This window comes from Haliotis rubra, unplaced genomic scaffold (genome assembly GCF_003918875.1).
Source record: "Haliotis rubra isolate DU_JTF1 unplaced genomic scaffold, ASM391887v1 Scf686, whole genome shotgun sequence".
Taxonomy (NCBI): Eukaryota; Metazoa; Mollusca; class Gastropoda; order Lepetellida; family Haliotidae; genus Haliotis; species Haliotis rubra.
Window position 1 is genome coordinate 244,445 of NW_025767397.1, and position 12,577 is coordinate 257,021.

Consider the following 12,577-nt stretch of genomic DNA (forward strand, 5'->3'; position numbering starts at 1 on the left):
AACTTTGTTCTGAGTAATATTATCGATTTTTTTAAACGTTGGTATGTAATGTCAAAGTGTAAAAGTCACTCAGACCAGTCATGAGTATATATTGCCTTGATACTTGGTTCGTCTCAGCTGGAGACAGAAGAGAGTGTAACCATGACTCAATACATACAACTTCACTGATATTGTGTGGCAATCAAATGTAGACAGTATCGTATAGTCATATATTGATACACAGCTGTGATTGGGGAGTATATATTTTACCATTTTTCCATTTTACCACTATAAATTTATCATGTTCATATTTACATAATCTGTGTTTCATCTATTTGAGTCTAATCTAGTGCTAGATTGTTAAACAAGCCCTGAGCTGTGAAGAGAAAACCAGTGGTTAATAATGTGAGCATCACTATGGAGTCGGGAAGAGTTGGCGAGATGGGTTCGACATTTCATTCAGCAAAATTCCAGGTGACAACCAAAGGGCTTCACCCATTGTACTCAATGGACTGATGTCACGTGTCAGTGAATTGTCTTCAAGAACTCAAAGTAATTATCCAAAGTCTTCAGCCATATTGGCCATCCTCCTCCTATGCAAGGTACAAGGACAATAGTGCCACAGCACTACAGGGTCAACTTTCATTACTGTTACATAGCTATGTACTTCCAGTTGTGTAGTACGCTACTGTGATGTACTGCCACCTGAATTGTATCAAGGACAGAGTTAGAAATTACATGCCCTTGATCACAACATAGTTCTTTGTAGTCATAAATAAACATGTAAAGCAGAGTCTCTAGGATCATTCACAACTGTCAACGTCACTGTTCATTTTTCAGTCTTTGTCTCTCTGGAGGACAAGCAACTATCAGTCGTCAAAGTATCGTAGAATCTGTTGTGCTCTGTCTGTGTTCCACCCTGAGCCCTGTAGAGGCCCCTTTATCGCCTCGATGTAGGACTTGAGCAGCTGGGTCCCCGTGTCCTTGGCCTTGAAGTCAGCCATGCTCTCAAAATCCTCTTCCTTCTGTCCTTTGACAAACCAGTAACACATCTCCCCTGCATACATCAGTGCTAGAAGATGGGTGTCGGAGAAGATACCTGAACAGACAAAGGAGGATATATAAAGTCACATTTCTTCCTCACATTTGACTGCTAAAAGGTGAATATCTGAGTAGATTCTTGGAACTGACAGGTAGTGGGCCTACAGATGTTTGGTTAGTTGTACCGTATGGATCATTAACAGGAAAGAGTTATGCCCCTTGGGAAGGTGTGAGCAGTGTATGAAATGAGGCCTGTCCGACCGCCCGAGACGGGCTAGATTTCTGACAGACGATCTAAATTTACAGCTAGCCAGCCCGACGGTCTGGTAATTTTTTATAGATATTGCACACATCTGAGTAAATTCACCATATCTTGGTGTCTGGTCTGGTTAAATCCATTTTGGGTTGGAAACAGTTTGAAGTTACCAGCCCTGACGTCTGGCTGGGTTTGGGGCTTATTTCATACACTGGTGTAAGTAACTGTTGTTGTCAAGTAAATAGCTGCATGGTGTGTATCTGTCATGATGTTATGTGTTAGTCTAATGGCATGATGGCCTGACAATAGGTGGCTGTACCTGTCATAATACAGAGGATATATATACAGTACCACATATCCACCATATACATCAGAGCTGAGGGGGGTTGTTGAGTAAAGTTTGAGTCAGAATGTGCTATAGATTAATATTCTTAGATGGCTGGGAGTAGTTGTTGAGATGGTAGCATCACATACCAGACTTCATGAGAGTGAATGAGTCATCATCATCTCTTCCTGAACATTGGTCAGCTGTGAGTGGTCGTCTGACCGCTAGCATTTCCTGCAGGTACGTCACACCATCACGTAGATTCTGTGTTTGACAAGCGAAACAGATAATAAGATTCACCAATTTGGAAAAGGCATTACATCATACGAATCAGTACACTACAAGGAAATATGCTCTTTAATATGGAAGTATGTAAACAAATGGGCAAAATAACCTGTATCATCAGGACCGACCATGTAATATTTAGTGGGGCCTGGTATTTTGCACCAAGGCTTGATCATTCTTCAGCTACAACTCCAAAACCATATTATTAAAAACCATGAGCCTAAATATTATTGTTTTTAGAAACACCTTGAACAAAGTACTGTTTGTCTGAATTGTATATTGTATCGACATGTAAGCTGTGGTCCATGTGGACAAAGTGTCTGACCACAAGACCATCTAGGGGTGGTGGGGTAGCCTAGTGGTTAAAGCGTTGGCTTGTCACACCGAAGACCTGGGTTCGATTCCCCACATGGGTACAATGTGTGAAGCCCATTTTTGGTGTCCCCCGCCGTGATATTGATAGAATATTGCCAAAAGAGGAGTAAAACTAAACACAGTCAGTCAGACAAGACCATCTAACACCACGATTAAAACTCAAATATCACACTCTGAGATGTCAATGTCCTAATTTGGAGTTGGCCAGAGGAAGATCCAGGATATTGAAACAGTTGTGCAGATGGATACAACAATCTAAAGAGGACCCATGAAGAGTATTGACACAAGTTCATCATGCACGATACTCAAGGGTATTATATTTCCAATCAGTATTTCACCAATTTGACAAAGAAATCATGACCTACCTGCTGAAAGTTGGTCTTGTTGCGAGAGAGTCTGTCTGTGTCCGGCCACGTCTGGTGACAGTACATGTAGAACAGCGCCCCCTTCCGCCACAGAACACACTCCATCAACTCAACACCCAGGCTCTCCATTGGCTGAAATACAACACATTCCCCATCAACTCAACACCCAGGCTCTCCATTGGCTGAAATACAACACATTCCCCATCAACTCAACAACCAGGCTCTCCATTGGCTGAAATACAACACATTCCCCATCAACTCAACAACCAGGCTCTCCATTGGGTGAAATACAACACATTCCCCATCAACTCAACAACCAGGCTCTCCATTGGCTGAAATACAACACATTCCCCATCAACTCAACACCCAGGCTCTCCAGGCTCTCCATTGGCTCATCTCAAAATACAACACATTCCCCATCAACTCAACAACCAGGCTCTCATTGGGTGAAACACACCACATTCATCAACTCAACACACGCATTTTGTCACTTGCACCAAAAACTTTAGGAGAGCTTTCACTTGATGTGAAGAAAATCATGACAAAGCACAAGGTGCTGGGCAATGAAACACATAAATTGTCAACATTTTTCCAGTCAGGTGAAACCAGTCCTTCAACAATGTTAGGACAATCAATGAACTTAATTTAGTACTATTGTGTTATATTTCCTAAACGCTGCACCATTTCTTGTAGTCAAACAGTATTTACCTACTTAGGGGCATAATTTCTTGGTAAATAAAATTTTCCATCACACTGAACAAGACTGAATTGGGTATAAACTTTGAATATGAAACACTGACTTCCATTCCACAAAGTGGAAGTACCAATTTTCCTGTCAAGATCTCATTGTGTAAACATCAAGTCTGTTGTTGAACTAGGTATCCCAGTTGTGTAGATCGATGCTCATGCTGTTGATCACTAGATTGTCTGGTCCAGACCTGAATATTTACAGACCGCTGCCACATAGCTGGAATTTTGCTGAGTGTGGCATAAAACTAAACTCATTCATTCATTGAACTAGGATTCATGCAAGCGAAAGACACTGAAGCACCCATAAAATATCTAGAAGCACCTCAAGGTACTACATCATAGAGAACATCTTCAAGTCCATACCTGGATATCAGGAAACACCTCCTTGGCCAGATCCAGCAAACTGTCGAAGTATCCTGTAAACAGAGGCATCTGTCAGAGCGTGGAAACAACCTTTTGAAAAGTGTAGGTGCACTTAAAATAGATTTAAAACAAATGATAAAAATTCAGAAAATGAGCAACTGTCAGCCTAAAGTTCATCAAACATTTGCTGTTTTGTTGAACAGGGATCAAATGATATAATACATGAACTTGATGTACAAAAACAACTTTGGAACCCAAGATAATAGGTTTCTAAAGAGTCAAAGGGACTCAACAGTGACTTAGACAACAGGGCTACCCAAGCTCCCAGTTCAGTGAGTTGCCCTGCCTGACATTTACCCAGGATCTTGGCTATCCTGGAGCTGGTGGTTGTCTCTGGGAAGTTCTCGTCCACCAGCTCATTCTCATGGATGAAGGTGAAGTCGAGCAGAATCTGCAACCAAAATTGCAATTAATCAAACATTCTACATTGCGTTGACACAATTTCTAACTGTGATATAGATATGTCGCTGTCACAGACAAAACTCAATGTCTTGTTTTATTGACACCTGTGTGTCTGCTCTGCCTGTCTGCTAATGACAATATTCAATACACAACCACGATCACTGACCACATGCAATTTGAACTTAACACCAATCAGGCTATACACCATAAACAAAAGCGCATTGATTTATGGCCCGAAGTTCGGTCTCTGTCACATTATGTAATTACACAGACAGGCAGGTGTGATACTGAACACATGACATGTTATGATGTCTGTTGATTGCAAAATGTTATACACAAAAATGAGCATGTATTTACAAAACCCAACATCTCTATATATACACACACAATGAGCCGTGAAGGCGGCATCTGCTAATGAACCAGCCGTTACACTTGAGTGCACACCCACCCGCTCTGACTGGGTTCGGTATCCCGCTGCTTCGCTTCTGAGGGAGTTTAACCCAAGTACAAAATATTGCCCTTTTGAAGTTCTGTAAATATTCTAGATTGTTTCTTTCCTCATGCTGATTCTCAGAGTCAAGAACTGGTCCCCATTCTTTCTTAGCCTAATGATTGGATGGTGGGGATGGTGACAGAGGTGGATCAGAGATCCTGGTTTATCCCATTGAAACTCTCTTGAAAATGGAGTGCGCACCCCACTTTCTCAAGAGTGTGCACCCCACCTTTCTCAAAAAGCTGTATCCGCCCCTGGGTGACTTGTTGATAGTGTGGACTGTTGCTCATGTAATAACAATATCATGACATCTATCACTAAACTGCCTGGACCAGCTATAAAGAGCGGTTTTAAAGGTATTTCAAAACTACTGTCTAACACTTAGATTTTTAGAGCAATTGTTAAATTATGTATGACATGCATACATGCTCAGCTTTCTAAATATCCAAACTTTCAATAATTTATTGACTTAAATAAGTAAAATCCTGTGGGTTGATTTAAAAGAATCAGTTGAACTTCTCATGACACTACCACCAATGACAGCATTTGTGACTTGTGGGTTTATGCTTCACCTTCAGTAGCATGTACTCATATTTTCTTTATATCACAGTCTTTTATCATGAATCATAATATTTTTGTTCCATGATGAAAGAAAGAAAACACTTAATTTTTAAAACTAAAAATGAGCAACTTTCAATTATCAATAATTTTATACAAGAACAATGGGAAGCCTACCACAAACAATCACCTTATGTTCACTAAAATTACAAATATTATATTTGTTTTGCTCTTACTCTGTGCATGAGGGGAGCCTTCATTTCTACATCAGTTAATTTTAGTTCTATGCCTGTTCTATATCAGTTGCACAGCCAGTCTTTAGTTCTCTTAAAAAAAATATTAACATAGGTGATATTTATGTAGCTGAATGATAACATGAGCCTATATACAATATCTGAAGCATGAATATCCTGGCATTTGGACTTAATATGTTCAGATTTGTTCATTCTTTATAATATCTGTTAAACTTTCAGCCACAACACTGAAACTAGCATAACTGCAACAAGGGAGATAACTCTTGCAGGCATAGTGTCTGTACCAGTGATCACGGTTGATAGTGCAGTGTAACATGGCAATACAGTTCTACAGTGAAATGGAGAGTCTTGAAATCCCATGTTAGAAGCACATATTGCTGAGAACATCAACAGGATTAAATTGCTGGATATTTACTGGTCTGTCTGGCTACATACAGATCAGAGATCAGGTGATGGAAGATGCTGGTGTTCACCCATCTCAATGCCATCCACCATGTGAGGGTTAACACTGAGTTCACTATATTATTCACAGGTCATCTTGTAAAGAAAGTGGGGCAGATTTTGATTTTGCATTTCAAATTAAAATATACAGCGTTGGGGCCAACAAAACAGTTTGTTACATCTGTATAGTGTTTTTAACTGTTCCATTTGGAAAAGCTGTAAAATAATGTATTTTCACAATGTCATCAATAATGGCCAAATTTCAGAGCTGATGATGGTGCCTAGAAGAATCGGTTATCTTTTACACAAAATTTCTTCACTAAGTTTTGTTTTAAAAGCTGCAAATCCTGATAAACACTTTTTAAATTTTCAGAAAAAAATCCCACTCCCAAAATGGTCATATTTCATAGTTTCAGCTTATTTGGACAACTGGTTTTAGTGAAAACGTTCATAGTTTTTTTAAGAATCCTACCAGGGTAGGACACATGGCAAAACTCTCAATGTATCAAGTATATATAATATATGTCAGCTGGTTGGGACAAAAAGTCAAAGATTACAATAGGATGGGCCAACAATGGGTAGACAACTCATCACGCCAAAAGTTCACTATAACAGAATCCTTGATAAATCCTTTTTAACCAATGCTTTGAACATTTCTTGTGGAGAAACAGGGAAGACAGTTTGTACTTGAAAACTTAATCATCTGAACACATTTTGGGTTTTGCTGACATATATTTGATATGACCTGATAAAAGGTCATTGAAGCTATGGTTACTCTCTTTCCCATTCCCTGTGAAATGTCTATTGAAACATCCCTACAAAGTAATTACAATTCCCCAGGTGTGTGATTCATCGTCCCTGTTCAGAAGTAATTGCAGGGATTGGTCATCGGCCCAGTTTGTTCTGTAAGCGACCAGCCATTTATCGTTGAGGTAAAGGGTACACAGTACTAGTTCACTGCTGATCAGTCAACAATGCTCTCTGTAGAAACCTAGATTTAGGAACCAACCTGTGCATACTCCTGGAGGCAGTCTTTTGCAGTATCGGCAGTAATGGCTGTTGTCTCTGTACACTTCGTCAGCAGAACATCACACCGGTGACGACATGTGTCTAGACTTCCCTTCCCCTCAGCTGCAAACAATATGATATACTCTCAGGTTTATATCACTGTTTGGTCTTGTATGAAGTCCTTTATGACAGAAACACATCAGATGGGTGTTAAACCAGGAATAAAACCTTACAGTGAGTGAGTGAGTGAGTGAGTGAGGATACCACAAGTATGTCTAACATGGGTTCCAACTCATGGGTCAGAACTTGTTTATCGCTTAGTCCCATTCAGGATTCAAACACAGTCAGGCACATATTGCCAGCATACAAAGTCTTTCAGCCACTGCAGTTTCCACTAGATGCCATTTGGTTAACACACTGTCTTGCAGTTTAACCTTTTTGACTTGTAGTGGAACCTTTCGTCTTGTTAATAAATAAATGGTCATGTTGGGTAAACTACTGACTTGTAGTTTAACCCCTTGTGTTGTGGTTTAACCTTTTATCTTTTTGGTTAACTTGCCAAGCAGTTTAATCCATTGTAAGTTAGTTTAACCTATTGATATGTTCACTAACTTATTGTCTAGCAGTTTAACCCGCTGTCTTATAGTGTAACCTACTGTCTAGCAGTTTAACCTTTTGTTCTGCAGAGTAGCCTATTTTCAGTTTAAAGTAGTGCAACCTATTTTCAGCAGTTCAAACAAACAAACAAGCGAGTGCTTTTCAGATTTATTTTTATCAGCACTTGTATGTTTTTTAGGATCTATGAAATCATTAAACCAGTTAAGAAAATGGGTCTTGCCTCATGACCAGACTCTAATAACGGATTGTAATTTGAAAAGCACACACTTTATTTGCTTCCCCTTATAGCGCACTGATTACAGTCAGTGCAAGCTGACTCGATATCTCAGTGCAGTTCCTGTCCAACTTCAAGGACGTACTCGTTCATGTTGAGAAAGTTTTCAGTGCAGAGGTTTCCAACTTCTTTTTCAATTCATATCGTCACATGTATCTATCAGTGTTTAGTACACATGCACTAGTTTGAGGAATTCAAAGCAGTAAAATCCCAGTAAAAATGTGATTCATAGTCATATGCTACACAGTACCATACATAATCATTAGTATATATGTAATGTGTGAAAGGACCTGTTTCGATAAGCTACCCCACAAGTTTGAAATATTCTTATTTGACATTCGGGCTGTGCAATATTTCCGGTAAACTGGTATATACCGCTACAGTATCTTGCGATATGATTATCGCGATATGGTTCAGATTCTGCAATATATTGGGTCATCCAGAGTAAGCTCCATTTGAATTATTTGCCCTTGATGTAAATAGCAAACAAATGTGCTCTAAAAGTGCCAAATATACTTTTATTTCTGTTGGTTTCATGTAACATTTTACAAGTGGAAGTGTCATTATAAGTGGCTCCAAAATTGCCAAATAGTTTACCAAATACTTTACGTTTTGTGGGTTTGAATGGTTTCATTTGGAGGAATTAAGTGGCCTCAAACGGACCAATTTTTATTTGGACTTATTAGTAGAGCCTCTGGCTCTGAGTGACCATTTCACAGTTCACAGGATTTTGTTATTTGTGTTTGTTTCATAATGGGGCATATATCAATTTATCTTACAGACCAGGGCCTAGATTTTCGAAGCTCTCTTAGCGCTAAGATAGTCGTAAGTTAATGTTAATGTATGGCACTTAAAACTATCTTAGCGTTAAGAGAGCTTCAAAAATCTACGCCCTGAGTCTTGTAGGACTGTATAATGACATTCCAGTCAAGGATCTTAGCTATTGGAGGTCACCTGCGATTTTAATCTCTAGTAGATCAACTAAATCTTGTTTTTGTTTCATTTGGCAATAGTTCATGTTAACACATTGAGTCTGAAATGAATCACATACAGTAACAATAATTACATACTGCACTGAAGTGCATTCTGTTTAAGCAAACAACACTGACTATGAAACTCATGTTATACTATTACCTTTATCCAGTGTATGAAATAAGGCCCGTCCGACCGCTTGAGACGGGCTAGATTTCTGACGGAAGGTCTAAATTTACAGCTAGTCAGCCTGATGGTCTGGTAAAAATTTTAGATGTTCTATACATCTGAGTAAATTCACCATATTTGGTCTGGTTAAATCCATTTTGGGCTGGTAACATTTGGCTGGATTTTTGGCTTATTTCATACACTGCTTTATCATTATGTTCACAAAACATTGGTGCAATATATTCCACATTAAGGCTCTATATTATTTTATTTATCTGTAAACAATTGACATACAGTCATACACAATGGGGACGGGGAGCCTGAAAGTATGGTGTAACAGCAACTGAGAAGATGATGTCGCACACAGAGAGCTACTATGAATTTATGATGCACAGACTTGGGCAGAAACCTTCCAGTCAATATATCACAATATGTATTGCAATATCTCTTAAATTGTTGCAATATATCGCAATATGAAAACCAGGGCCATATCCAGCCCTATTTGACATAGCCTGAGAAAACACACTTCATAAAATATTCATTCCCATGCATTCCCATTCCCATGATAACCATATTCTATATATAAATATTTATATATACACAATGTGTTTCAACAGTCATTGAACATATGACAACAAAACATAGATGGCTCTTGTTAAGATAATACATGCACTATATTATTAATCTGTAGTCTCTATATTATTCTTATTGATAATGAAGTGATCACAAGCCTTTCATAGACAGAACGGAGGGGTTATAATTAGGTAGTTAGTTTGACGATACACTGACAGTAGAATCTAATAAAATTTCTCCCATGGTTCATATTTCAACACTTCTGGTGATATTGTAGTTTTCTTTGAGAGGCATTTTAGAAGTTGTAAAGATGAAGGAAAACCAAGTTCTATGGATGTCAACTTCTTTATTGCAATGAATGAGACGTTTCAGTGTAGATACTAACACCTTTATCAAGCAAGTGAGGAGGTGTAAGTATCTACACCAAAACATCTCATTAATTGCAATAAAGAAGTTGACATCCATAGAACTATGTTTGTCTTGATATTCTCGTCATGTATCATCATGACATATAATCATGAGTTCTGTAGATCCAAGCATTGTTCAAGGCAATCAATCATTTACTTCCATCATTCACAACTGACATAGAGAAACATATGGACTGGAATGCTTCTTAAAAAGTTTGAAATTGTATAGATGGGAATGAAACAACTTAATTAACGATAAATATGCATTAAAAAATAGGAAAATTATTTCTTAATTTTGGTAAAGAAAAATATATAAATTAAATCTATTGTTCACATAATGTCTTATTTAATTAATGATTTAATTCTAAAGTATTAATTGTGTTACAGGTGCAGTTGAACTCTTTGTTGCCATGGTTCTGTTCAAAAGAACTTGCTCACTCAGTCATGCTCGAACAGAAGAATGCTTACAAGATTACTTAATTTGATCAGTTTTGCTGTTTGACTTTGGTAATTTCTGGATTGCACTAATGTGAAATAATTCTTTGATAAAATGATTAGTGACTCAGGTTTGAATGAAGAGGAAATTCATCTCAAATCAATATTGACTCCCAAGTGTATGCCATGAACCTCAAAGATGGCAAAATAGGCAAAATTGGATAAGGGACGTCAGATGGGAAAGTTCTAATTGGAAATCGCAGATCAGAGGCTGTGGTCAAAACGAATTAATGACATTAAACGATGTGGTCGTAGGCAATTATCAACACCAACATACGACCAGGAACACATTGTCGTCATGGGAGGAATCCTTTGTCCATTCGACCTTATTATGATAAAATCATCGCCATATTTCAACATAAAATATCTCACTTAAATATTACCAACAGAAGACTAGTAACCACAAACCTTTTAGATACAATCATATCACATAAAACTCCACAACACACAGCAATCGTGGTGTAATTCTTATTAGAAGGTGGGCGTGGTCACAGAAAAACAGCTGATGGAGAGATTGATAACCTCGTTCAACCACTAGATGTTACGATTGTGGGCTTGTATGAGAGACAAAGTTCCAGATGAAAGCATATTCAAAAACAATACTTGTTTACTTACCCGACTGAGGTGTTGGACTCTTTAGTAATATGCTATTTAAGTTATTAGCAGCATCCAAAAGCGAGCGTATATGGAACGTCTCTTCCTCCTGAGCCGCCATGGTATCGCTATTAGCCCCAACTGTAGTTACTTCCCTTCGTTATTGAATCGACTAACCTGAATAAGCACCACAGTCGCAGAGAGAGCTGATTGAGTTCACGACAGGCCTTAATAAAAACAGCGTTTCATCAAAGCTCCATTCATTTGGCAATTCTGTTAATCAAATCGTGAAACTGGTTACATTCCACGTTTTATGTTAATTCATATTGGTTTAACATCTGAGGTGATAAAATTAGCATTTTTGTTTATATTCCATGCAGGCAAAAGGATGTGGGAAGGTTTAATCGTAAAGATATATTTTGTCGTATCTTCTTACCCTTTTGCAAAAAAACGTTAGTAGTTAATTGCGTTCAGCTTAAATGCATACTTCAATGAGCAAAGTGAAATTATTGTATCCAAGAAAAGAAGAAATTAATACATCAATAATAAAACTGTGTAAGTGAATGTTTGATCAGAGACCATATAGTAGACTATTATATGGTCTCTGGTTTGATGAAACTATAATCACTGTCTGTGTAACGCTTCCAAATCCCTCTTCAGTTGTTATCGTAAATCGGGTTCCCTGAATCTGACGCCATTTTGCAGTATAGACAAAATCCCAGCTACACGTTTAAACACATGCAACGCGACACTCGTCTTTATTCAATATATTTTATTCATTAATCTGATGATTTAAATCTTCACCTAGTTCAGCTATTCCGATTTTGCAGTCAGTAAATGTAAAGTGGCACGTGAAGATGGTCTTTACACTTCAAATAGTGAAATCCACCATCATGGAGCTGTACGTCTAACCATAGATCTTGGTGTGTCTTGGATTCGAACCTTGTGAAATCCACGATCGTGGAGCTGTCTAACCATAGATCTTAATGTGTCTTGGATTCGAACCTTGTGAAATCGACGACCATGAAGCTGTCTTTATATAGATCTTGATGTATCCTACATTCGAACCTTGTGAAATCCACGATCGTGGAGCTGTCTAACCATAGATCTTGGTGTGTCTTGGATTCGAACCTTGTGAAATCCTCGATCGTGTAGCTGTCTAACCATAGATCTTGGTGTGTCTTGGATTGGAACCTAGCCCAGCTGACCCTTGCAGCTAAAGGATTCAGCACATTAACTACAGCTCACCCGTCAACAGGGTACCCCAACGTAAGACAAGAACTTCCAGGGTCTCCGTGCACGGCGCTGTCACATGATGTAATATCGACAGGAGATGAACTCTGACCTTTCCGCTCTCTGTGAAGTTTATTAATCAATCAAATCTACCGGGACCAAGTAGATATATCCTCCCTGCTGAAGATTAGATAGTGGCTTTGTACACTTCTTCAGAAATGACTGATTGTCGGAAAGACATTTACCCTTTTAGAATCTTTCATCCAATAAACCGCCAACCAACTTATC

General features: G+C 38.5%; 1 protein-coding gene across 1 annotated transcript; it reads right to left on the reverse strand.

Annotated features, from left to right (window-relative positions):
• Positions 1-259: 259 nt before the first annotated feature.
• On the reverse strand, positions 260-11,181 carry LOC124258193 (UPF0600 protein C5orf51 homolog). Its single transcript, XM_046692250.1, has 7 exons — positions 11,078-11,181; positions 6,957-7,078; positions 4,097-4,190; positions 3,740-3,792; positions 2,627-2,758; positions 1,751-1,865; positions 260-1,078 (listed from the first exon to the last, which is right to left on the reverse strand). The coding sequence occupies exons 1-7, from the start codon at positions 11,175-11,177 to the stop codon at positions 849-851; spliced, it is 846 nt and encodes a 281-aa protein (XP_046548206.1). The 5' UTR covers positions 11,178-11,181; the 3' UTR covers positions 260-848.
• Between the last annotated feature and the right edge of the window lie 1,396 nt (positions 11,182-12,577).